The sequence below is a fragment of the Typha angustifolia genome, chromosome 13, assembly GCF_048772165.1.
Source record: "Typha angustifolia cultivar Huaian chromosome 13, ASM4877216v1, whole genome shotgun sequence".
Lineage (NCBI taxonomy): Eukaryota > Viridiplantae > Streptophyta > Magnoliopsida > Poales > Typhaceae > Typha > Typha angustifolia.
The window spans coordinates 2,645,049-2,671,271 of NC_133251.1; the positions used below are offsets into that span (position 1 = coordinate 2,645,049).

Consider the following 26,223-nt stretch of genomic DNA (forward strand, 5'->3'; position numbering starts at 1 on the left):
CAAAAAATTTGTAACTCAAATAACTCTAACTTTTAACTTTTAAGATACCATGACATTTGATATGACATAAATAAAAGTATAAAAATTAATTCTAATATTATCATTGATTTTTTTTTTGTGTGTACATTATGGTTTTATCTATATTAATTTTACAACATATTTATTACTAAAAATGCTTGAGGTAGAGATTTTTTTTTAATTTTTTTTTTATATTAGAGGAAGCTAGAAGACGAACTTATGAGTAAATATAGAAATGAACATTTATGAGTAAAGTATTTGTAAGCAAAGCTATTAATATACAATTTGATCTTATGAGAGCTTGGGGTAGGTTCCATAAAGAAGGATAAATTATTTATAATCTTATGCCAAAAGATAATATATTATATTTAGTATTTAATAGAGATAATTAATAATATTAATTTTTATATTTTAACAAATATTCATTATCAAAATTAATTGTCCTGCCATTCAAAATAATCACATTAAAACCAAAAGTAAATATAATTTCTCTAATAGAATAGCGTTAGTATAAAAATGCATAATAATAAAAAAGTAAAATAATTAAAGCTCGTTAATTTGGAATAATTAATTTAATCTTAATTTTATATCCCCATAAACAAATGCATGTTACGGAGGAATAACTTTATTAGTCTGTTGAGAATAATGACTCGATCTTATGTGAGAACTCGGCGTCGCTTCGTAGGTGTTAAGAGTTGTTTAGGATGAAGTCGTGACTCGATCTCATGACAGAAGTCGGCGTCGACTTGTAGGAATTAGACGATTATTTTAGCCTTTCTGGCTTTATGCCAAAGGCAACTAAGAGGAGACGAAGCTTCCTCATCCTCTCTCTCTCTCTCTCTCTCTCCCCGATCGCGATGAGTTCGAAGGACAAGAAACCCTCGAAGCCTTCGGGGAGTGGCCCCACCATACGCACCCTCGCCGATCTCAACCGTCGATCATCTCCATCGGACGGCAGCGATTCCGATGAGCCCCAGGAGTACTACACCGGCGGCGAGAAGAGGTAACCCTCCTCTCTCTTCTATCTCTCTTTATATGTATATATATATTTAGATCTTGATTGCTTCAAGAATTGCTAGATCCTCACCTTTATTTTCTCTCTACGTTTCTTTTTCTTTCCTCGTTTTATTACTCAGAAATCCGTTTTGACTTTCCTGTTCCAGTATTGCTTAGTAGTACCAAGATATCTTATCTGTCATCGGGAAATTAGATGTTAAGAATAAAAAGTGCATCCTTTCCCTCTATATCTATTAATTTGATTAGATTTTTGTTATCGAGATTACACCGTTACATTCTTATTATCCCCTTTAGACATTACTCTCAGTAATGCTTGTATTAAATAATGTGAAATCGTAAAAAGGAGAAATTTAGGGCTAAGGGAGGTAATTTGAGGTATACAGCCCATAATATAGGTAGATATTTTAGGGCTAAGAATGAGAAATGAGCGGCAAAGACAAAGAAGATAAAAGTGTCGGTTTACTTCACAACGTCATAGCTTGAAGTGGAGCCGTGAAGAGAAGTAAAAAGATTGATCCAGCAAAGAGTTCCAAGAATAATTAGTTGAATGCTACATGACTTCTGCTATATCAGTTTATAGCTTGCAAAAGAAGTCAGTGCTACTGGCTAATGTTAGAAAAGCTGCAGTACCTTTGTCTAAGCTATTTAAGCTAATCTCTGTCTGTTTAATGTGTTTCAAGGTTATGGATACGTAATTCTTCTGGAGCCTTGTATTTGATTCTAGTCCAACCATTCGTAGCCCATACATAATGTGTTATTGTATGATAACAAATATTGATCTTCCTCTTCTTTCCTTGTTTGTTTTGACCCTTTTGTTATGTTTCTTTATAGTGTCTTAATGATGTCAAAGATGAATAGATGATCGATCTTCAATTCTTAATCATCTTGATTGCTTTGAGATGATATACCAACAGGAATTTAGCATTGTATAAGTATGGGTGCATAATTTTTGTTGCTTTTCAATGGGTGGAGTGATGCATATGCTATACCATGAAGTGTGCATACTTTTGACATCGGCTTAGACTGGTAGACAGTGAGCATAAAGAGAGTCTGGTATTCTAATTGATAGGGGTTGGCTATATGAATCATCTTTTTTCATTCATGTGTACGTCAATAATGTATGTCTTGTGCAATGCACATTTCAGGTTAATCAATGAGAATATTGAGCGAGGTGTTACTGATGTTGTAACTTGCAGGCAAATTACAGTTACATTTTATATTTTCAGAGCTAACTTTTGTTTACTGAACATCACACGTTGACTAAGCTTGATTAAACCCTATCATTTTGCAGAAATTTGTGCTATATACACAATTTTAACCCTTGAACTGCAGTTGCTTGGAAGTTGATGAAATCCTCATTTTGATCATAATTTTCTTGTTTTGCAGTGGGATGCTCGTTCAAGATCCGACTAAAGGAAATAATGATGTTGATGCAATATTTGAAGAAGCTAGGCGGATGGGAGCCATGCAGGGCCCTTTGGAAAATCAACCACCATCTTCAACCTCAAGAAGTTTTACTGGGACTGGCAGACTGCTCTCTGGTGAAACAGTACCATCTTCTCCTCAACAGCCTCAGAATGTGATACATAACATATATTTCTGGAGCAATGGGTTCACTGTAAATGATGGTCCATTGAGAAGGTTTGATGACCCTGAAAATGCATCATTCCTAGAGGTGATATTCCTGTCATATCTTGTTTATGGCATAATAGCAGATAGTACCAGTTGACTCTGTTTAACAGACTATAATTCGGCATAGTGGCTGGTTGCCATTTCATCTTGGCATAAAAAATATAAGCTCAGAAAATTTTCTTTCAAGTGTGCATTTTATCAATATGAAAGACTTTGTCGAGCAGTATGTGCGGATATAGATTCTATTTGAGAAGATAGCTATTTCAGCTTCATATTGAATTGTTTGTGAAATGCAAGGAACGAGAATGGATGAGGGATGGGGAAAAGGCCGTATAAGCCAAAGTAGGATAACTCAGCTGTTACATGTCTGATTGTCTCTCTGAAAGGTTGAAACCTAAAACCTCGTATATAGCATTTTTTAAAAATGACCCCTATAATGGACAGAGGATATATCCCTAATTACTTATATGTATTCAATTTAGCAAACATTGTACTTGAAACTTGCCAGGTTAGAAAAAATTGTGCCTAAAACCTGTCTATGTAGTTGTTTTGTGCTTAGAGTTTGGAATCCGATTTTCTTGGCTCCATCTTTACACAACTATTTGACAACATATCAAGATTGTCATAATCCATTCCATTGTTTTTAAAGGCGGTCGATTGCCATGGCTGGGGCAGCAAGCCAGCTGCCCCACAATGCACCTAGGCGGCCTGCTAATGGCGGACCGCGTTGGCATTTGGCAACTTGCCTTGTCCTTTTTGCAGGTAGTGACTGACTTAAAAGGAACAAACACTCTGCCGTAACCTAATCGAGCTCTCATCCTCCTCTCCCTCATTTCTTGAGCAATGGTAGTAAGTGGCATTGGTTGCGGCAGTGGGAGCAGCGATGGTGGCAAGCAGTGGCCACAACTAACTTCTCTTTCTTTCTTTTCCTCTTCCCTTTCACTCTCGGTGCCGGCAAGTGGCAGCTAGCTTCTCTTTCTTCCCTTTCACTCGGTTGTTTATTCTTCCCTTGCACTCTTGGCGCTAGCAAGCAATAGCTTATCTACTCTATCTTAATTAATTGCTAAATGCTAATTAAGTAATTAGAATATTAGATTATGAAAGGGCAATTACTGAAATGTAGCTTGTAATTATGTGCTTACTGCTTAGTTTGTGAATTGACAATTACTGATAAGTCCAAAAAGTACTAGTTGGCAATGACTGTTTTTACTTTTTTTAAATCAGTTATTAGTTACTATCTACTGATTTTGTAAAGTAATTAGTTTTAAATTTTGATAATTTGGAATCTTTAATCATGTTATTTGTTTTGGATATTTGATTATAATTCTTGTGAACTTATTATTATGGTTGTTAATTGTGATTTAAAAATTGTAATTGTGATTATGTTATTTGATATTTTGATACAGTGTATTGTTACAAAATACAAATTTTATATAGGATATATTAGAATTAAAAATATATTATATATATATTTATTTTAATATATAAAAAATGTTAGATCATTTTGTCACTCACCTTATCCGTTTTCGTCTAGGTGTTAAACAATGGGGTGACCACCCACCGTTCATGGCTACTTTTCAAAACATTGGTTCATTTCAGAGGATTTCGGATTGTAGTTATATTAACTTACAAAAGTTATGCTCTCTTTGTTTGCTTAGTTTGCCTAACTATGTTTGCTTCAATTTATTTGACTTGTATAGATTTTAGTGTCTGAATATGTAGTCATTATTGCTTACCATTTTTATTGCTTGACAAACAAGGTGTACGATAAGTATGGATGGTTTTATGATGATTCAATAAGTAGGCTATTTTCTTTTCATGATCTACGTCTTGTGAACCTGAATGTTTAAATTTCTAATTTATAGTTATAAGCTCATATTTAATTGTTTAATTGGTATTGTTATGACTTATGAGCACGTTATTTTAAAACGTGATTGATAAACATATAACTTTCTTAGCATTTTAAGCTATCTGTATGGTTTACATATATCATAAATTATGCATCATGCCATTATTTTGCAATACCTCTACTATTTCTCATGTCTACAGGACATGGATCAATAAACTTTTGTCTTTTGGCATATTGCCACCTACATTCTAGCCTTATTGGAGAAATCAAACATTTCACTTCTCACATAATTACAACTTAGACTCTTCCATTTCAGGTATATGTTCTTTTACTTCATCAGTGAAGATATGGAAGATGACATTTAACTTTTGTTTCTGTGTAGAGCATAAGGAGATCTGAGTGTCCCAAAGAGCTGGAACCTGCTGATCGGAGGTCAATGGTTAATGTTAATCTCATAAGGAGGGAAGAGAATTGCCCTGTGGGTATCTTTATACACTATACTCTTTTTCATTACATCATCTCGGATCATGGAATTAGACCACCTCTTTCATGTTTTCATTGTTGTAGGAACCAGTTAAGCATCAGACTCCATTCCAAGGTGTTGGACGAACCCTAGGCAGTGGATCTTCATCGGATACTCCAGTCACCGAGTCTGCACCTGCTGCTGCAGTTCCTAGCGCTGCTTCTTCTTCTATTGGTCTTTCTATTGATGACTCCTTGCCGTTGACTTCGATACAGCTAAGGTTGGCTGATGGTACTCGTATGGTTGCACGTTTTAATACTCACCACACCGTCAGTGACATCCGCGCATTCATCGATGCGTCTAGGCCTGGAGCAGGAAGAACATACCGGCTGCAGACTGTTGGTTTCCCACCAAAGCAACTCACAGACATGACCAAGACCATCGAGGAAGCGGGGCTTGCCAACTCTGTCATAGTTCAGAAGTTGTAGGTCTCTGCAAAGTTTGAAATTTTCTTCCTTCATGGAGAAATATTTGCAGCTACTGAACTATTTTTAAATCCCAAAATATTAAGCGCTGGTGATTGGTGGCAATGTTATCTTAGTAAAACATTGTGGTGTACGTTTGAGATGCGCTATACTTGGAAAATGTTGGTTTCACTTGTATTTGAATGATTTACTCATGATCATTTTAAGAAAATATTTAGTTAGCGACCTTCTCAATAGATTTTCAGCAAGCATAGGAAAGAGTTAGATTCTGCTGCAATGTAAGCCATCTATGAAGAAGAAGTGGTAAATTGATCGTAATGTCGTTTTCAGGAAAATCATTAAGAGTTTGTTACTGATCTTTCTAATCCATTAGTTAGGAGACGGTCTAGATTCTTGGCAGGAAACAAAACAAAGATTCTTGGAATTTGGGTCTAGATTCTTGAAATCTGGATCTCAAATTCTTATACATGTATATGTCTCTATTTTCTCCTTGCTCTCAGAAATTTCGTACCATTTGGGTTGGGTGGATCTGTCGATGTTCTTTTAACGGTGTTAACAAAAAGAAAATGCTAAATAATTATTTTATTCTTAACTTTTTTTTATTCTTTTATCTAAACTATAGATGAAATGCTCGGTATAGAACTTAAAATTAATACACTTATATGATATCTTTTAATTGAAAATTTTGATGGATGATTAATATAATAATAATTTGTGAGGTTTTATATAATAAAGGTGATCAATATGTTATTAAAAATAAATAAAAGTATTTATATGAAAATGAGCCTCAATCTAAGGGATCTTTTTTTTTTAAAAAAAATTATTATTTTTAAGTAAGAAGAGCAAGAACTCGGTTTAATTATCTATACTTTTTTTACTGACGAAAGTTAAGATTTGAATAAACTTCACTCGATGCTAGTATAGATTGTGTAATTATCCCTTAATGGAATTCCCATATCCTTCTTAAATAAATCTATGCCTCTATGGGTCGCAGGATCCGTCTCTTTGACACAATCCGGATCCGCATAATAGGACTCTCTCTCTCTCTCTCTCTCTCTCTCCATAGACCGATTGGAGTCACCGGACGAGTCCTCTCTCTCCCTCTCCCTCCCGCTGATAATCCCATGAACACCAATCGCCACCACCACCGCCACCTCCGCCTCTCCGTCCCCACTCGTTCCCCTCGCCTCTTCCCTCCTTTCCCCACCCCAACCCCTACCTCCTCTTCCACTCCTTCCTCCCTCTCCACCCCTTCCAAACTCCGCTCCTCCTCCTCTTCTTCTTCTTCTTCTTCTTCTTCTTCTCTCTCCTCTCTCCTCCTCCTCCTCTTCTCCCTCCGCTCCCTCTACTCCCTCCTCCCCTTCCTCCGCTCCACCCCTCCTTCCTTCTCCCTCTTCCCCTTCTCCTTCCTCGTCTCCCTCCTCTCCTTCCTCCTCCTCGTCTCCCTCCTCCCTTTCTCCTCCTCTACTTCCCCCGCTCTTTCCCTTTCCTCTCTCAGACCCCACCTCCGCTCCCTCCTCTCCAAGTCCCTCCTCCTCTCCCTCGTCCTCCTCCTTCGCTTCCACTCCCTCCGCTTCTGCGGCGCCGGCGCCGCCATCCTCGCCGATCTCTCCGGCTCCCTCGTCGCCAGCTCCCTCTCATCCCCCCGCCGCCGTCTCCGCTCCCTCCCCTTCCTCTTCTCCGCCCTCCTCCTCCTCTCCTTCGGCTGGGATCGGATCGGCTGCTTCCCCTTCTCCTCCTCCTCTTCCCCTCCTCCTCCTCCTCCCCCTGAGGGATGCGCCAGGGTTGCTTCCATGCTTCTCCCGTTCGCCTCCGGCTTCCTTGGCTTCTTCGAGCACGCGGCGTCGAATTGGGGCTCGCTCCGCCAGCTCGGGCGGAGGCGGGTAAGGATCTACTCTCTTGGTCTCGCTACGGCTTTCCTCTTTGTTCCCGCGGCCACTAGCTTTCTCTTTCAAAAGGAATTTGATGATGGCGCTCTGTCGATCTCTAATTTCGGTTGGCCATTGGTGAACATTGTAATTTTTGGTGTGATTCTGAGCGAGAGTTATGTGGATGAGAAGACAGTGGTTAATTCAAGGGATTTCCGCCGGGATTATGTGGTTACTTTTTTCTGTACTCTTGTCTTGGAGCTCTTTTACTTTCCCAAGCTCTCTTTGCCTGGTTTTCTACTCTGTGGCTTCTTGCTGTGGATTGGGGTAAGAGAATTGGGCTCATCGTCGTTGAATTATGTGGAATTAGGTAGTTCGGATCATTCAAAGTCCTTGTATTCTGTGATCATTGGCCCAATTAGGCACATTTTGAGTGAGAGGAAGTCAAGGAAGATTGCTGCTTTCCTCCTAATTAATACTGCTTATATGGTGGTGGAGTTTGTTGCTGGGTTTATGAGCAACAGCCTTGGCTTGATATCTGATGCTTGTCATATGCTGTTTGATTGTGCTGCCTTGGCTATCGGGCTGTATGCTTCGTATATCTCGAGGTTCCCGGCAAACAGTCAATTTAATTATGGTAGAGGGAGATTTGAGGTGCTTTCGGGTTATGTTAATGCAGTACTCTTGGTTCTTGTCGGGGCGCTAATTGTTTTGGAGTCTTTTGAGAGGATTCTCGATCCTCAGGAGATCTCAACCAATAGCTTATTAGTTGTTTCAATCGGGGGCCTCGTTGTGAACATGGTTGGATTGGTTTTCTTCCATGAAGAGCATCATCATGCTCATGGTGGTGGTACATGTTCTCATTCACATGCGCATTCTCACTCCTCTCACAGCCATCACCACCATCATCATCATGAACATACACATGATAATGCAAGCGGAAAAGAATGCACTGGGGATCATGAGAATGTTAAGCTTCTCCATGAATCCTCTGATGGACAGTCACATGACGGTCATGATTGTCATAGCTGCAACCACGATAACCATCACTATGATCTACATGGTGAACATGATCAACACAAGCATAGCCATGAGCATGGTCGTCACAAGCACAGTCATGAGCATGATCATCACAAGCATAATGACAAGCATGATCATGACCATAATAATCATCAGCACAATCAGGATGAGCATTCTCATGTTGCTGAAGTGCATATTCATCATGAACCTGATAGGACTAACAGTGAGCAGCAACTGCTTCATATTTCCTCAAGTTCGCATAGTCATTGTCCTGAAGGTCAAGTACACCATAAAGAGCAAGTAAGCTTCTCTAAGGTACCAAGTCATTCTTGCAGTAACTCTTCCTGTTCAGAAGAAGCATCAGCAATGGGAAAGCCGCCTAATAATTCACGAAAGCATCATCCTGTTGACCACAATATGGAAGGGATTTTCTTGCATGTTCTGGCTGATACGATGGGAAGTGTTGGTGTGGTGATATCGACCTTGCTTATAAAATATAAAGGATGGCTTGTATCAGATCCAGTATGTTCTGTTTTTATTTCGATAATGATCATATCTTCTGTTGTTCCCTTACTGCGGAACTCTGCTGAAATTTTGCTACAAAGAGTTCCAAGAGCTCATGAACAGGACTTGAAGCTCGCTTTAGATGATATTATGAGGATCAAGGGTGTCTGTGGCATCCATAATATGCATGCCTGGAATTTCACAAACACGAATATTGTTGGGACTTTTCATCTTCATGTGTCAGAAGAAACTGATAAGGACTCTGCTCTCCAAAGAGCCACAGAACTATTGCATGAAGCTGGAATTGAAGATTTGACTATCCAGGTCGAATGTATAAAAGGATAGTTAGGATATCGTGTCCTTTCTAAGTTTTATCAATTCCCCAACACACAGAAGATCTTGTAATTGTCTTACACATTCCAAGAGCCATCTAGTATTATGAACCAAAGATGGCTTTTATAAATGGAGCTGTTGAATTTTTTTACTTGGAATCACATGGATAATGCACTTTTGCTTGTATTGATTAGAAGATTAGTTTATCCTGAAAGTCAAATACATGCAGCATTGAGTCATATCTCTCGGACGTCAACTGGTTCTAATTGATAGATAATCTGTGGTGAGAGGACTAAAGCTTGAAAATAACAACTTTTGACAGGTAAGACTGCTTGCTTTCCATTCACTTTCTGTTTTTTAGATCTTAGAATTAACACTTGTAGTTGTGTTTGTACTGCTTTTCTTGTTCACTTTATCTACCTTCCCCATAGTTCATGCAGAAGCACTTTTTTAATTTTTTGGATTAGAACACTAGTCTCTATTATATTAATTTATTTTTGCTTCTACTCTTATCAGACAAATGATGCTTGGTTGTTGATCTAACTCTGCATGACAATGAAGAAATCTTTTGAGGCTAGATGGCCTGGTACCTTGTCAAATATTGAGACTTTTAAATTTTTTTTCTCTGGTATCATTTTTCAAATTATTAGTAATTTAGTATATGATGAACACATCCCTTCTCATGGTCGTATAAAACAACCTGGGTGTTCTTGGTATATTAAAATTATACGATGCTTTTCAAAATACTGCGGCATTGTGCTCTGTTAAATTTTCCTCTATTTTGTTAAGTTTCATTAGCCATACCTGTGTGTTCTCGGCAGAAGATCATTTTTGAAAGGACATGAATATTAAAATGGCAGCACTTTGGAGAAGAGTTATACTTCATCTAGCGATCAGTACACATTTGTTGAACTTATTGAAAAAATCCTTATATATTTCCTTCTGCTACTATTCCAGAGCACTTAAATGTGCTTTCTACTTCTCATGTCTCATTATAATTATGCAGTGCTGTTGAACTTCCTTTCTTGTAAACAGATTCTTTGTTTTATAACTTCGCCCAAGTAACATTTAAATTGCTTGTTTGCCTGTGCGTTAGACTGCTTCTAGTAGCAATTGCTTTTTAGTGCTCATATCTCATAATAATTACCAGTGCTGTTGAACTTCATTTCTTCTAAAAGGACTTCACCTTTGTAGATTCATCTAAGTAACATTTAAGTTGCTTGTCTGTTTATATACCTAGTAGCACAATCAAGCCTACTCAATTATCTTCTTTCACATTTTTAATTGCCTTTGAATTTGTTAGTGAATTTTTACAAGCAGCCATAATACTCTGGAGAAGATTAACCTTTAGCAGAGCGAAGATATTGGACTAAAAATGCTGGGTTGAGTCTATCCGTGCATATGACTTTTATTTGTGGAATTTTTACATAATTGCCATCAATTTTTTTAAAATATCATAATTATCTCTATATTTTTCAAAATATTGTAATTACCAGTTTGCCACTAAATTTTTTGTACTCTTTTAAAAATGCCATTTTTTTTAGTTAAATTTAGCTGCTCACGATTAAAACCAAAATTAGATTCAAGAAAATGTCATTTTGCCCTTAGATTTTATTTAAAATGGTTCAAAAGTTATTTAATACTTTTTATCTAATATTATAGAATAAGGAAAATATCTTGGCAAGATACTGGGTTTAGTTGGTTTGGGCTCCTATATGGCAGGCCATTCGGTTACGATGTCTTGCTTGTAGTGATGCTGCGCTTCCAAAGGCGGCTTCTTCCCCAAACCTCTCTGCCTCTCCTCCTCTTCTTCCAAAGAAGTCTTCTCTCCTCCACCTCCTCCTCCTCCTCCGTTGCCATCTTTTGGGACCTCAACTCTAAGCTCCCCGCCTCCATCCCCATCTACGATGCCGCCGTCCGCCTCCACCTTGCCGCGTCCTCCTTCGGCCCTCTCCGCCTCTCCATCGCCTACTCCAACTCCAATCCCGTCTCCCTCCACCGCAAACCGACCTCCCCCTCCACCTCCTCCTTCCTCTGCCGCGTCTGCGGCCGCAACTTCTTCTCCCAGCCCAAGCTCCTCGACCACTTCGAGCGCATCCACGAGCGCGAACAAGCCAAGCGCCTAGCCCGCCTCACCTCCGCTCGCGGCGGTCGCCGCGTCCGCCTCGCCGCCTCGCTTTCTCTAAAGATCTCCAAGTACGAGAAGGCGGCGCGTGAGCTGCACGCGTCCAAGGCCGGTTACAACCTCGCTGACGAGCTGCGGCGGGCCGGCGTTCGTGTCAAGACCGATCGAGCAATCAAAGACGACGTGGTGGATGCGGTGGAGAAGGGTTCGGTCGGGTGTTTGGTGTTGGTCTCGGACAGCGAAGGGTTGGTCGGGGCGGTGAGGGAGGCGAAAAGTAGGTGTTTGAAGACGGTGGTGGTCGGGGAAAAGAAGGATGGGGAGTTGAAGAGGTTGGCCGACGTGGGATTCTTATGGAGGGAGGTGGTGGACGGGAAGGCGAGGAAGGAGGCGCCAAGAATGGTGGGGAGGTGGAATGATAGGGAGCTGCTTAAGAGATTGGAGTGGAGTTATGAGGAGGAGAAGAAGAAGAAGATGGAGGAAGATGAAGGTGATATCTTTGGAGGAGATAGTGAGCAAGAAGACGGGGATTTGGTATTGGTGGTGGGGAAGGAGAGGTCTGATAAGCCTTGGTGGAAGCTGGATTCGGATTCTGAGAATTCGGAGGCCAAATCAAAGTGAAGATGATATGTTTGTTGATTTGTCTCAGAGACATGTTTCTAGCTGCAATTCGTCTCACATCGCTCAACGCCTAATTAGAGTGCCCCTTGTTTTGAGTTAAACTAAAATCACTTTATCTATCAATCCGAATGTGTAGAGTGGAGAATCGAAGTCATGGGTTGATAAGAACTAATCACTGAACTAAGGTGGTCACTTATATCTAGCGTAATAATGCACAGCTGTGTTCTTAATTACGAAAAGTAAACCCAACTCCAAGGCTATAGGTCTGATGTTGCTATGAGATTTCTCATAATCAAATGCAATTTGGTTAAAGTGATTATAAACATAAATGTTTCTAGTTCTACTGTGGCTATCACGGCCATTTGTATTTAATCATGAGAGAGAGAGAGAGAGAGAGGCATTTAAGTATCGTAAGCTAATCCTTTCCTAATCCATTGGGTTTAAGCAGCGATCGTATACCTTTGCATATGAAAACTTGCCTTCTTAAAATGGTCTTGTGTAACGTCGTCGTATCTTATCCTTTTCCCTCTCTCCCGGTAGACGAATATAAAAGAGAAGCAACCAACTTCTCCTTCCACTCGCTTCTACTCTCCTCCTCCTCCTCAAATGTCCCTCTCTCTCATTCACTCTCCCCCCTTCCTATCCTCCAAAACCCTAGACTCACCCCTGCGCCAATTCCTTCCACCTCTCTCTCCCAAACCCCCTTTCTTCCTCCTCCTCCAAAACCCTCGCTGCAGTCCGAAATCCCAACTCCGCTCCTCCTCTCCCACTCCCAAATCGGCCACCACCGAAGCTCTAGCAAAGGCCGCCATCAAGCGGATCTCCGAGAAGCTCCGCAGCCTTGGGTACCTCGCCGACGACGACGACCCCTCCAAGTCCGCCGACCAACCCTTGTCGGGCCCCGGCTCGCCCGGCGAGATCTTTGTCCCTACTCCTCAAGAGATACCAAAGTACCGGGTCGGGTGCACGATCGACTCGAGCTGGAGCACGCCAGAGAACCCGGTGCCGGACCCTGGTTCGGGGGAAACCATCACCAGGTTCCGGGAGTTATGGAGGAGGGAGAGGGAGCAGACGCCGAGGGCTAAAAGGGAGACGGTGCCTTCGGTTGCTGAGCTGACGATCCCGGCTGATGAGCTGAGGCGGCTGAGGAGTGAGGGGATTCGGCTTAACAAGAGGATAAAGGTGGGTAAGGCGGGTATTACGGAAGGGATCGTGAATGGTATTCATGAGAGGTGGCGGAAGTCGGAGCTCGTGAAGATTAAGTGCGAGGATTTGTGCCGGATGAATATGAAGAGAACTCATGAGACCCTGGAGGTAAGTTTCGGTCCCAAGGAGGCTATTTGAAGGTTGTCATTCACTTTTTATACGTTTTAAGTTGTACAGTTTTCTTTTTCTTACGTTTATAGATTACCGATAATCATGGAAGGAGTTGGGATTACCTTACCAACAATTAGAGGACTCTGTGTTGGATTTGGTAGGACGTTGAAGAAAATTACGGGCAGACGTATTGGATTAGAATCAGATTTCTTTATTTCTGGATTTGCATAGGCAATATCCAGACATATGCTACAGTACTGTTGCTTTATTTTGTACATGTAGACACTTGTTGAGATCCAACAGCTCACTGAGCTCTAAGAGAAAACATTATATCATTTTAGTTGAGGCAATTTTACTAAATTTTAAGTTGCTTGCCATATCTTTGAATTTGATATCCTTGTTGGTGCATCTTCTAATTAGGATTGCCTATTGCTTCCAGAGAAAAACTGGAGGTCTAGTTGTTTGGAGATCTGGAAGTATCATCATCTTGTATAGAGGGGCCGATTATCAATATCCGTACTTCTATGATGACGATCAAACGAATGAGAATCTTGACGATGTAACCTCGGAGCCTGGTACAGATAGTGGATCATCAAGTCAACCAGATACAGAATCATCCCACCAATTTCCCATAAATTCTTCTAGTGATTCCAATGATACTTCGGCTCGCTCCTCTTTAGTGATTGGTGTTGGTTCTCCCGAGAAGGTGCGGTTGCAATTTCCCGGGGAAGTCAAACTTGAAGAAGAAGCTGACAAGTTATTGGATGGATTGGGTCCACGATTTGATGATTGGTGGGGATATGAACCTTTACCTATTGATGCTGATTTATTACCAGCTACCGTTCCTGGATTTCGTAAGCCGTTCCGCCTTCTTCCATTTGGCATAAAACCAAAGCTGACAGATAGAGAAATGACTGTGCTACGAAGACTTGGACGGCCCTTACCATGTCACTTTGCACTTGGTGAGATTCAGTAGTTCTTCAATCTCTGTATTCATTACAGGTTCTGGTAACTGGTATGCTTTCCTTGTAGTAACTTCACCTATCTTGTTTTTGTAGGGAGAAACAGAAACCTTCAAGGACTGGCTGCCTCTATGATCAAGCTATGGGAAAAATGTGAAATAGCTAAAATTGCAATTAAGAGAGGTGTACAAAACACAAACAGTGAGCTGATGGCCGAGGAGTTAAAGGTAGGTAGGTGTTATCTACTGGACCACTATCACCACATATGCACTCATGCTCCATCCACCACCCTGCCTCCAATTTCTGGCCATGGTTCTCTTCTTCCCCCCCCAAATCCTATATCATACTCTGTTTGTACTCACAAAAGATGACCTCTCTTTCCACCCTCAAGGACGCCACTAACAAAACTCCATCAAAGGGCCAAGGATTCACCATTGTTTTTGTTTCAAATTCGTTCCCAGGGACGTCTAAAGATCATGGGACATTGATATTAAGCCATTCTAAGTTTTGGAAATAACAAAATTATTACTATACCGTCTTTATTCATTGACATCCATCATAATAGTTTAAAATTTTGCAGCGACTTACAGGAGGAACTCTTCTATCAAGGGATAAAGAGTTCATTGTATTTTACAGAGGGAAAGATTTTCTGCCTCCTGCTGTATCTGCTGCAATTGAAGAGCGGAGAAACTGTGGAAATTATGCCATTGATAAGCCAAAGCAGAAGGAAGAAAGTTCTGTCACTGTCAGAGATACTTCTGAACCAAAGTTTGTTAGGGGTGGTTCAGTAGATGATCTTCAGGAAAGAGAAGTACATGAAACCCTTGCAACAGAAAGAAGGTTAAAATCAGTCAATTTGAAAATCCAAAAGGTGAGACTTAACATATTGGCAATCAATGTGTTCTTTAGCTTAGTGATTCGTTGGTGTTCTGGAAATACCGTACATTAATCATTTTGAGTTCAGTACATGTGTAAACGGCCTAATGGATATACTCTTATCTGACTTTCATTTATTCTTAACTAATTTTCAGGCAATAACAAAAAGAGAGAAGGCAGAAAAGCTTCTGGAGAAGCTGGAAAAATCAGCTGAACCGCCAAAAGTAGAATCTGATAGGGAGGCTATTTCAGAAGAGGAGAGATACATGCTGAGGAAAGTTGGATTGAGAATGAAACCTTTTCTATTGCTAGGTAAACTATCCTTGTTAAATCACCCAAGGCATAAAATGTTGGAAGTGGTTCCTCTGGCAGCTGGACAACATAATCCTTACATTTTCTTGCATGATGAACCTTTTAATTTCAGATGAAGATGGAAAATCTATATCTCATTTTCTTGTAAACTTGTCCTAATAGTACATGCCTATAAGATAACAGGCGTTCATGCTAGTAACAATTACTTTCTTTCTTCTCACTTCTTTATATACATTCCTAGTTACTTCATTCAGATCAGTTCATGTGAGAAGGTTTTATCCTTAGATGTGTAGATCACTCACTAAGTTGGCTATCATCTTCTTCGTGGATCATCTTTTCATGTCTGGAAGAAGATTTCCAGAGAATTCTGGGTTTTGTGAGCTTAAACTGCAAATAGTAAAATGTCCAATTCTTCAAGCAACCGGCCTATAGATTTCATTGTTAATTCTTCTCTAGCCTGTTTTTTTTTTTTTTTTTTTTTTTTTTGGGCATAAGCGAAGTGTCCAAAACCCTTTTTTTCATCTGTCTGGTGGATTTTTGATTGATCTTCATTTACTCTCATGCATTGTTGTATTGTGAGTACAGATAATCTGCTTGTTGGAACAACCTAAGCTTTTAAGCCATTTATTCTTTATGCTCAGGCAGAAGAGGAGTTTTTGATGGAACAGTTGAAAATATGCACCTCCACTGGAAGTACCGGGAGCTTGTTAAGATTATATCCAAGGACCGTTCTATAGAAGATGTTGAAAGTGCAGCTCGGATCTTAGAAGCTGAAAGTGGGGGCATACTGGTGGCTGTGGAGAGAGTGAGCAAAGGTCATGCAATTATTGTATACAGAGGGAAGAACTACCAAAGGCCTGCAAGTCTAAGGCCTAAGTCTTTGTTGACTAAAAAGGAAGCAATGAGGCGGTCTTTGGAGGCTCAACGTCGGGAGGTGAACCTCTTTTTTAACCTACTAGTTATGGAATTTTCAGGATATCTTTACTGACTCTTGATTTTCTTTCAAGTCCTTGAAACTTCATGTGTTAAGCCTCTCCAGGAATATAGAGCAATTGAAGCATCAGATGGTGAGCCTTCCTTTCTTAAGATTCACTGTTGAATTATATCTTTATAAGATTGAAATTCAGATTCCTGATTCTGTTGGCCACTGGCTACCAGATTAGAGATGATTCTTTGCCCAAATCTACTCAGTTGAGCTCAAACGGGACAAAAGATCAGGTTGGATCTACAAATAGGGACAACAATGTTTCTGCAGATTGTGAAGAGAATATCGAGGTATACATTCACATGAAGAAAGCTAAGTTGCTAAAAATACTAAGTGGTGCTACATAATGAGTAGAACACTAGAGCTTAAACTGACAATAGTGACGTGATATCGAGTATCTTGTATATTCCATAAGTTGCTTGGATAAATTTCTTAGGACTTGAGGAGTAAAGTCATACTGATTGTCTGAATTTATTGTGCTTTCTCCTTGTTCTATTATTCAGTGACTTAATATTTTCTTTTTCTTCTTATTTGTCATCAATGGTCAAGGAAGTGACTACAGTTGCTTCTGACTCCGGTTCAAAAGAGTACAATGATGCTTCACGTGAAACAGGGGAGACCATTATGACATCAACCAGCGTAGACATATCTGCATTTCATTTGAATACTGTACAGGTATATTGACTTTATTTTCCTTGCAGGTTTTGGGATTTTGGCACATATATATTATTATGACATTTTATTCTAAGCTTGTTTTACACCAGGAGGATGAAGTTGTATGTTTTAAGCATCAACATGACTTTTCTGAGGCTGAAGTTATTCACACTTTAGAAGAATGTGGAAATAGCAGAACTGCATCTAGTGAAGAATTAATATATGTGAGTTTCTGTCCCATTGCGAGATATTTTTCTTGCATACAGTAATTAAGTTCCATCTTGAGACTAGATCCAAAGTTCCAACTGTCTTTTATCCTTTTTCTCTTTATAAGTAATGTTTTTCTTTTCCTTTCATTTGGTAACATCCACCAACTGATTTGCAGCCATGTGCTCAGGATTCTTCTACTTCTGATGATAGTTCTCTTGATCTTAATGAAGATGTGGATTCATCATATGGAGTAGTCTCAAGTAAATATCGCCCAACTGTTTATGAGGAAAAAATGGTTGAGGAATCTGATAATGAAGTTCCTTTCAGAGCTGCACCACTTTCAAATCGAGAAAGGCTCCTCTTACGAAAGCAAGCCCTGAAGATGAGAAAGCGGCCAGTGATAGCTGTTGGTAATCATCATTTCTATCTTGTTTCTGTATTCAGTTTTCGTATCATGCTCATTAGATTGTTTCTCAATGAAGCTGTTGCCCCCAACTAAATGCTATATATGTATATTTGCAACAAAAATGTTGTCTCTATATATATTTCTGTGATCATGCATGTGCAGGCTTGTATAAATTCATACACATGCACTTATGTGGTGCATGTATGGCCAATTCAGTGGAGGTACATTTAGTTTGCTACCACACATCCGTCTGATTTACACCAAATTCAAAAATATTTGTTTGTGTTTTCTGATGAATACAAGAAATTTCTATTTTCTTTGCTGACTTTCTTGTAGTTTGCACATGAAGACTAGAACTTAAACATAAGTAAATCATATCTTGGGCTTGTAGAACAGCACATAATTCTGGTTAATGTCCAGGGAGGAACAATGTCCTTTCAGGCGTTGCAAAGACAATCAAAACGCACTTCAAGAAACACCCTCTTGCCATTGTGAACATCAAAGGCAGAGCAACAGGAACTTCTGTACAGCAGTTGATATTCGAACTTGAGGTGAGTACCACTACACAAAAAGGAGTATTTAACATCAAAATGCTGTCCATTTATCGTCTTCTTTTTATCCTCCCATATTCTTAGCAAGCAACAGGAGCAGTGCTGGTATCAAGAGAGCCAAACAAGGTAATCTTGTACAGGGGTTGGGGAGAGGGAGACACACCTGGAACTGGGAAGGAAAATGATGTAAATACATTTAGAGTCGGAGATGGAATATCTCCGCAGCTCATGGAAGCCATCAGAGTTGAATGTGGATTACATTTCAGGGAAGGAGAGTAACCGCCTGTACTGGCTAAAGATAAGGTGGCAATCTGCACTAAAAGTGAAACACCTGCTCCTGTGGCATCCTGTGCACCAAACATCATATTGCATCAAGCTCAAACTGGAGCCAGATTTGTGATATATGTGGTACCATATCTCTTTCCAATCTTAGCATCTGTATTATAACGTAATATCCCAAACATTTGGAGATTTAGGCTTAGTCTCTGCCTGAGTAGTCTTTTACTGATTGGATGTTACCTTGTGAACCTCAAATTCAAAATTTTGCCCCCGTGATTATCGATCGCTGGTCAAGAATTCCAGCCTCAGATTTGAATCTAGTGTTCGGCAGTGGTTCTCATTTGGAATTCAATTTTCAAATGAATGGTTCCCATTAGACCCTTCTTGATGTGGATTCCTTTTCAGAGACTGCTCAGCGGTCTCTGAAAGGTGCATAAGAAAATTCTGTAACATTGAATATACATATACTCGCTGCAGCAAGAATGCTTAAATGTTCAAAAAAATTCAATATGCACTGCGTTCTTCATCAAAGCCCCACGCTGCAGAGCAGAGGCGTGAATTATTCAGTATTTATTTATCCATCGTAGAAACGCCATGTGGTCGAGGGTTTATTAATATTGCACTTTGGATTGCAGGCAAAGCTCAAGAAGACAATTTACTCAAGAAAAAGAATTTACCTCAGTAAACTTCTTTACAGTGCCATATCATTTAGTCCGAAAGTGAAAAGAAAGAGAGAAAAAGAAAAACCATAAGAGAAGCAAAAATTCATGCATCTTAGAACTTGTGGATCTTTGAGACATCAAAAATTCGCTTTTCTAGCTCAATATCGCCATCTTATTTGTCGTCTTCTTCGCTCTCGCTGAATTCTTCGCTGTCGTAAAGAATCATCGGCACATCTGGTATGTCAACCTTTTTGAACACCTTGCAAACTACACAGTTCTTCATCTAATTGCAGTGAAAAAAAAAGAAATGGGTATTTATTATTAAAGCTTCTGCATTCTAACTTAATTCGTCTTAACAGTGACATGCACGATCCACTATAACTTTTACGCAGGAACACTAGATTGCGTCTCACCTTGGGATCCTTTGGATTCTTGAACACGCTAAGCTCTGTGTTGAGTCTGTACTCCTTCATTCGCCAATCAGTCATGTTGCCATTGGGAACTTCTCCCTCGTAGAACGCAAACGTCTTCCTGAACCCAATTGCTCGCCTCCAACTCTCATAATTGTACTCCTTCTCGCTCTTTATCTCCTCCCAGTAGCCATACGGCGTCGAGCGGAACTCCTCCTCCTCCTCCGGCGCCCTGAACAAGAAGAAGTACGCCCAGTCCCTATCTTCGCAATTAGGAACTGCCAAGAGATTAAACAGAAAAAATTTCAAGACGATCAATTAGGGCATCCACACACACACACAAAAAGAGCATTTTCCAAGATTATGGGGGCAAATCAAACACAATTCTTAACACCTGAGCACTAAAATGGTTATGAAACAAGAAGAAACATCAACAAAAATTGAAGATCCAACAAGAGAGCCAAGAGTTGTACTTGGGAGTTGGTCAGGATGGTAGAGGTAGATGTCAATGTCGTCATGGATTATGTTTCGGGATAATGGAAGACCGACCACTTTCTTCACGAGGAATTCGCTGATCAACTCTGGGCCGGAAGGGAGGAAGCAGAAACCCACAATGTCGTCTTCATACACTTCCATGGCTGGATTCCAATTAGGAAAGGGAGAATCTTAGTGAGCAGTGTTTCTTGAATCTCTCTTATGTTGAATACTAATTGGCAAATGGGGAGGAGGGAGGAGGGCGGTATTTATATAGAGCTCCGCGAGTTGCTAATGTCACCCCCACCTTCGTTGGGTTCCGTTTCTATAGAACCACGATGAGGAAGGTGAGGAGGGTGCGGAATGGTTAAAGAGAGGGTGAGGGTAGCCAGGGTTTCCCACTACTACTCGGATTCGGAATGTGGCGGTTTCTGCCACGTGTCTCTTCGAATTTTGGATTAATATATTTTTTTAATGAAATTTTCATTTTACCCGCCATTAGTCCTAAATTTATCTTATTGTTTCATCCGTGCCATAATGCGATCGTTATTTTTTAAATTATATTTAATCAAATTATATATTAGATTTAAAAATACTTATTAAATATTATATTTTAGATAATTGGATTAGCCTTATAACATGTCTAAAATAATGCCGATCATATTTTAGATAATAAATATATTAAATTTATCGTATCTTTAAATTCAATATTTTAGTTTAGTCAAATATAATGAAAAAAAATATAGTTTAGTTTGGATAATAAATTTAAGTCTAATTAATTTGTTTGAAACTTAAACATGCTTCACCAAATTAGTCTTGTACTGATTGGATCACATTACCCTGTGGGTTAGTTTCTGAGTTTGAAATTTCGACATTAATATAGATTGTGGTGAAGCTGGTCAAGAATCCAGACTGATAGATTTCCATTGTTATACCATTTGAATCTGAATTTTTAGTCGCCATTCTCATTTAAAATCAACATTTAGAATATTTTCTCTTTTTTTATTTACTTTTGAAGGTTTAAGTGATGAGGGTTTCAAGGGAGAAGAAGATGATGATTTCAATTGCAGAGACGGCTCAGAGTCTCTCTCAGCAGCAACTGAGACAAAGTAGTTCTCAAGTTCTTTCAACCCCATTTTGTTTAATAATCAAGTGTCTGTGTTGCCAGATCTGATGTGTGGTTAAGATGATGCATAGCAGTATTCAACCATCAACATATAATCTCTGCAGAAGAGATGCTTAAATGTTCAAATATTTAGAGTGGCATGAGTGAATGAATCATGGAATTTTATTAAGGATTGCTTATGTTCTTAGACAGATATCATGTCCATGGAACGAAGCATCCTTAAGATGAAGTACTAAAATTTTCTCATATCTCTTACTCAAAGAACTTATATGTCACACTTGCTATGCATTAAAAGAGAGTCTGGAAAGGGCGATCACCGAAAGCAAGAGTTTGTTCAAAAGGTACAGGCATTAAAAGCTGCTAATGATTGTATCGTATAAGATTGTAGGCAAATACTTCAATAAACCTTCTTCAAATTTTAAATCACAATCCAGACTGTTATGTAATAGTTGATTTCTATTCAATTTAGATATTCGGTACTAGTTTCCCCTGCAATGTTAGCCTAAGAGTTACAGATTTCGTCTGTCCAAGACTCAGTTTTAAATAAAGAGACGAAAAAAATTAAAAGATCACCCACCTAAGACACAAAATAATGTAGAAAAAGTAAATATATAACACCCAAATTCTGTGAGCATGAATTCAGCAAGGAGAAGAGATACAGCGACAGCAATAGGGAGCGACAAGAAAGTGGGAGACAGTAGGCTCCGATCCATTAGAAGGACGATGTCCAAGCATAGTTGCAGAGTTCCAGAGGGAAGGAAGGTGAGGGCCCCTGCAGAATAGAGATTCTAATAGGAATTCTTGATCTTCGAATATTAAAAGGAAATGGATTGACCAGATCAATCGTAATATTCTATTCAAATTGAGGAGATCCACACAAGATATTCACTTAAACTCTAATAGAAATCTGCAAACAACTATAAGATTGGACGGGTAGGGAATATATTGCCTCCCTATAAATTCCATAGAAATGATTCTAGTCATCTGTTCCTCAACTAAAACATGTAGTTTGCATACAAACAAGAAGAGAGAATAAAAATAATAGCGCATAGTTTGGTCTAATAGCAGCCCTGTGGAAACCATTGCTATAATTAAGTAAGTAGCCTTTTATGAGTGTGGATTCAGTTTCAACCGATTTGTGAGTTAATCTGGGTGCAGAATTTGATGCGCAACAACATATCGATCATATTTATTTGATCGCCAAACCTAATTCTACTAAGCCTAATCACAATATCAAACTGTCTTAGTTTTAAGCTCTAAGTTAACACACCGTTGAGCTATTTGCTTCAAATCAAATTTCTTTTATTATTTTTATCATTTTTCACCCACATATCCTGCATGCAGAGGGAGAGGGGATCAAATGTGCTACTACCTCTTTGTTGGCAGGTCAGTGGTATGACCCAGAAGAGTGAAAGGATTTGGTATTCGTTGCCTTCCACTTTAAGTGGCATGGTGAAAACTTTCCTTTTTGTCAACGGAGTCGTCAAAATCCAAGGGGAGAAAGCCAAAGAGAATCCAAAGGGGCAGTGATGATGAAAAGGTCAAGGGAGGCGACCAAAGGTGGATGTTACATTGTTTCTCTGCTTGCTCTGAGCCATGCACGATGTTGGACATCTTTATATATATATATATATATATATATATTTTGTATCTTAGAATCTTATCTTCTTCGTTTTCATGATTCCTGAGGAGATAATAGGAGAGGATGTGATGAGATAGATAACATAAAAATTAGTAGACTGCTATGTTGATCCAATGCATAGGAAATAGGCTTAAAATCTCTCTGTCTCTCACTGTGTCTCTGCTACTAGATGGATGCCATGAGTAATTAAAGAGAGATGGCTAAGCTAATTAAGCAAATAAGAGATGCATGCATATCTCTAAATATCGTTGTAACTATGCCGACATAATTAGTACGAGAGGTGGAGCCCCTGCGGTTTTGGGAGGAGCCTTAAATAAGTGTGGGTCTCCAATTGGGTGTGTGTGTATCCCACTTCCTACTAGTTGCTAGTTGCTAGTTGGTACTTAGTACAATGATGAGGCCCAAGGGGCTGTCATTGGCCTTTACACACCCCCCTATTCTATTCATTCGCCCAGTACTGGGTTATTTGCTTTATTCTCGCAACTGCCAATGCCAATAATGCCACCAATGCCTTTTGAATAGCTTATCCACCATGCCCATTGTGTGTGTGTGTGTGTGTGTGTGTGAGAGAGAGAGAGAGAGAGAGAGAGAGAGAGAGAGAGAGAGAGAGAGAGGATATTTTTTACTTGCGGAGAGTGGAAGGAAGGGAAAGAGCGTAAAGAAGAGAGGGGGGGGCCCGCGTGTGTGTGTGTGTGTGTGTGTGAAAGTTTGTTTTTTTGCTTACCTTTTTTGTGTGGGTCAACTCAACTCATAGGGATGGGGGACTCCTCCTCGTGTCAAGATTAATATCTCCAAATCTTTGTCTTTTCTTATTATCTTTTTTAATTTATAACTTGCTTCACCACCTTATTGGTTTTCTTTTTTTCTGAAAATTTACATATAATGTTCTATTTTTAAATAAAATTATGATTTATACTTTATATTTTTACTATTTCATGTCTTATAATTTAGTAAATATGTGTATAAAAATACTACATAATTTAGCGAATATGTGCAGAAAATAATTTGCCGTTAGATCCGTTAGTTACTTAATCAAATCTTAGAGTTAAGTTAACTAAACCAAAAGAATTATAAAAATACTCACAATCAAGTCATACTAGTAGTATTTTTCTCGTTCTAAAACTAAAAGTATATTAGTCATTTTAAAAATAAAATATCTTTACTTAATAGAATATTCTGACGATGTTAGTTTAAATCTAACTCAGGGTGTTTTCTGTACATATTCGCTAAATTAGAGAACTTGATTTATAAATAGTAAAAATATAGGGTGTAAACCATAGTAATACTATAAAGTAGGGTGTTATATATAAATTTTCTTTTTTTTAACGGATTGGTTAGAGAGAATAGGAGAGATTATACTATTTATTTAATTTTTTAAAATTTTATAACAAATTTAAAGGAGAATAGTTAAATATTAGACATTGTTTGCTTGTGTTGTGTTGGATATTATAACTTGTTTACGTTACTTTATTTTTAAAGAGTAATCATATGGATATTACTTCCTGTACTAATTTATTTTACTAATTAAATATTAGATAAAAGTATGCAATGGTAAATATATATATTTTTCTATCTTTAAACTAAATAGAGTAATTTTAATTTTTTTTTCTTTTCTTTCTCTTGTCTTGATTATATGTAAATAATATGATCAAAAGTTATTTCCTCATTCTCTCCTCTTCTCTTTATTCTCTCCATCATAAAAGAGTATCTAATAAAATTATTATTCATCATGCTATGAAATTAAGAGCATTGACACTTATTGTCCTAACACACTAGCTTATTGAATCTTGTCAATAAAAAGAAGGCCAAAATATATTTATATCTATTGAAATTTCTTTTCTATGTAAATAGTGTCATTTACTATGTAAATATAAGAGAAAAATTAAAAAAATATATATCTATAAGGTAGAGACATGATGGGCCCAAAGCCAGCCAACCCAACCCAACCCAGGACTACCAATGTTCCCAAAGACATCCCTAGACCTTAATAAGATCAAGTTAAGGAGCTTCTAAAGGCTCTTTTATTTATTTATTTATTTATTTTTGAGAGAGAGAGAGAGAGAGAAGGAGTGTTTTAAAAGTTAAACCTTGTTACCTTGGTAAAAATAACTAGGTATAAAATTAGAGAAAGAATTCCTAGACATGAAGTGAGTTTAGGGAAATTTACTCTGTATGCCCTACATTTTCAAGTAATTGTGGTGTCTTTTGTTTTACCAAATATTTGCAGGAAATATCTATCTATTGTTAGATTTGCTAATTGAAATTGACTAAAATTTTAAGTTACTTAAACTGTAATATGAAGATTATTAAAATACTCTCACCTAACCCAAAATATTTTAACTAACTTCTTTTACAAAGAAATTATGATATCTTACTCAGCCTAACTTTCCCAAACAAAATATAAAATGGTGCATTTCAAATGGTGGAGAAAGAGAAAGGAGGCAAGAGGACAAGTACTCGCTTTCACTTTTAGTGTAGTCTAATTTGCTCCCTTTTCCTTTAAGATTATAATTAATTAAGAAAGAAGATTAAATTTTATTAATCATTATGCTCCAGAAGAAAGAAGAAAGAGAAAGAAAAATATAATCATTTTAGAAATTTTAGAAAAGAATAGTTTGCAGTAGATGATTTTTTTTTTTTTAATGCTAACTGCACAAATGGCATTAATGTTAACCCGACTATGAACTATTTCTATAAATACTTGATAAAAATATATGGCTCGATTCATAAATATTAAAAATACAGAGCGTAAACCATAAATAGAGATGACAAATTAGATATTTTTTCGAGTCTAAGTTTAAGTTTGAGTTATGCTCGGCTCGCTCAGGTTCGGCTTCGACTAGAGGTACAAACCCTAATGAACTAATAGTAACTTACCTGTCCCCCAACCCTTTATGAACCACACCAACCCACCCCTCCCAAGTCTACCCTTTTCTCTCTCTTACACACACCTTTGTCTAGTATCCTAACTCAGGAGAGAGAGTTTCTTTGCCTGTCAATTTTGTTTTTAACTGAATCCAGGTCATGGGGTTCATGATAATTCTTCATGTGACCAAGAGCCATCATCAAGTGTGTCTAGTGTTACTGCCAACACCCACCTTGGGATCTCCTCTCTCTCTTCTCTCTTCTCTCTTCTCTCTTACTCTAACTCTTCTCTCCTCTCCTCTCTACCTTCCAAAGCCTACCACTACCATACCCTAACATCAATCATGCCTCTACTCCCACCACCACCACCACCATCACCACCATCATCATCATCATCATCAACATCATCATCATTGCCATCCCATCAACTATTCGAAAGGAGAAGAGCTTGGAGATGGAGAAGGCTAAGGAGGAAAAGGAGGTGGAGGAGAGAAGATGGTAGTTTTGAGGAGAGCCCTTAATGACCACTCTCCCTCAATCTAGCAATCTCACTCAAGCCA

The 26,223-nt window shown here is 38.7% G+C and overlaps 5 protein-coding genes across 7 annotated transcripts; 4 read left to right on the plus strand and 1 right to left on the minus strand.

Moving 5' to 3' along the window:
• The first annotated feature begins 821 nt into the window (after positions 1-821).
• On the plus strand, positions 822-5,685 carry LOC140775181 (plant UBX domain-containing protein 4). Its single transcript, XM_073118455.1, has 4 exons — positions 822-1,021; positions 2,422-2,710; positions 4,899-4,994; positions 5,084-5,685. Exons 1-4 carry the CDS (start codon positions 876-878, stop codon positions 5,465-5,467), a joined length of 915 nt encoding a protein of 304 aa, XP_072974556.1. The 5' UTR covers positions 822-875; the 3' UTR covers positions 5,468-5,685.
• An 808-nt stretch (positions 5,686-6,493) lies between these two features.
• LOC140773859 (uncharacterized) lies at positions 6,494-9,428 on the plus strand. Its single transcript, XM_073116632.1, has one exon. It carries the CDS (start codon positions 6,589-6,591, stop codon positions 9,199-9,201), a length of 2,613 nt encoding a protein of 870 aa, XP_072972733.1. The 5' UTR covers positions 6,494-6,588; the 3' UTR covers positions 9,202-9,428.
• A 1,483-nt stretch (positions 9,429-10,911) lies between these two features.
• LOC140773860 (uncharacterized) lies at positions 10,912-12,082 on the plus strand. Its single transcript, XM_073116633.1, has one exon. It carries the CDS (start codon positions 10,943-10,945, stop codon positions 11,930-11,932), a length of 990 nt encoding a protein of 329 aa, XP_072972734.1. The 5' UTR covers positions 10,912-10,942; the 3' UTR covers positions 11,933-12,082.
• Positions 12,083-12,430: 348 nt separating this feature from the next.
• On the plus strand, positions 12,431-18,696 carry LOC140773858 (CRM-domain containing factor CFM2, chloroplastic). Of its 3 annotated transcripts, none has more exons than XM_073116630.1 (13): positions 12,435-13,246; positions 13,689-14,211; positions 14,308-14,438; positions 14,792-15,082; positions 15,243-15,399; positions 16,041-16,333; positions 16,407-16,466; positions 16,558-16,674; positions 16,934-17,059; positions 17,149-17,262; positions 17,436-17,658; positions 18,075-18,205; positions 18,290-18,696. In XM_073116630.1, the coding sequence occupies exons 1-13, from the start codon at positions 12,539-12,541 to the stop codon at positions 18,482-18,484; spliced, it is 3,069 nt and encodes a 1,022-aa protein (XP_072972731.1). In that variant the 5' UTR covers positions 12,435-12,538; the 3' UTR covers positions 18,485-18,696. The 3 variants fall into 3 exon arrangements, with proteins under 3 accessions (XP_072972732.1, XP_072972731.1, XP_072972730.1); XM_073116629.1 differs by having other exon boundaries at positions 12,438-13,246; positions 17,424-17,658; XM_073116631.1 differs by lacking the exons at positions 18,075-18,205; positions 18,290-18,696 and having other exon boundaries at positions 12,431-13,246; positions 17,479-17,647.
• A 146-nt stretch (positions 18,697-18,842) lies between these two features.
• Positions 18,843-20,516, minus strand: LOC140773861 (NAC domain-containing protein 22-like). The gene is made up of 3 exons (XM_073116634.1): positions 20,030-20,516; positions 19,560-19,834; positions 18,843-19,429 (listed from the first exon to the last, which is right to left on the minus strand). The coding sequence occupies exons 1-3, from the start codon at positions 20,190-20,192 to the stop codon at positions 19,319-19,321; spliced, it is 549 nt and encodes a 182-aa protein (XP_072972735.1). The 5' UTR covers positions 20,193-20,516; the 3' UTR covers positions 18,843-19,318.
• Positions 20,517-26,223: the final 5,707 nt, after the last annotated feature.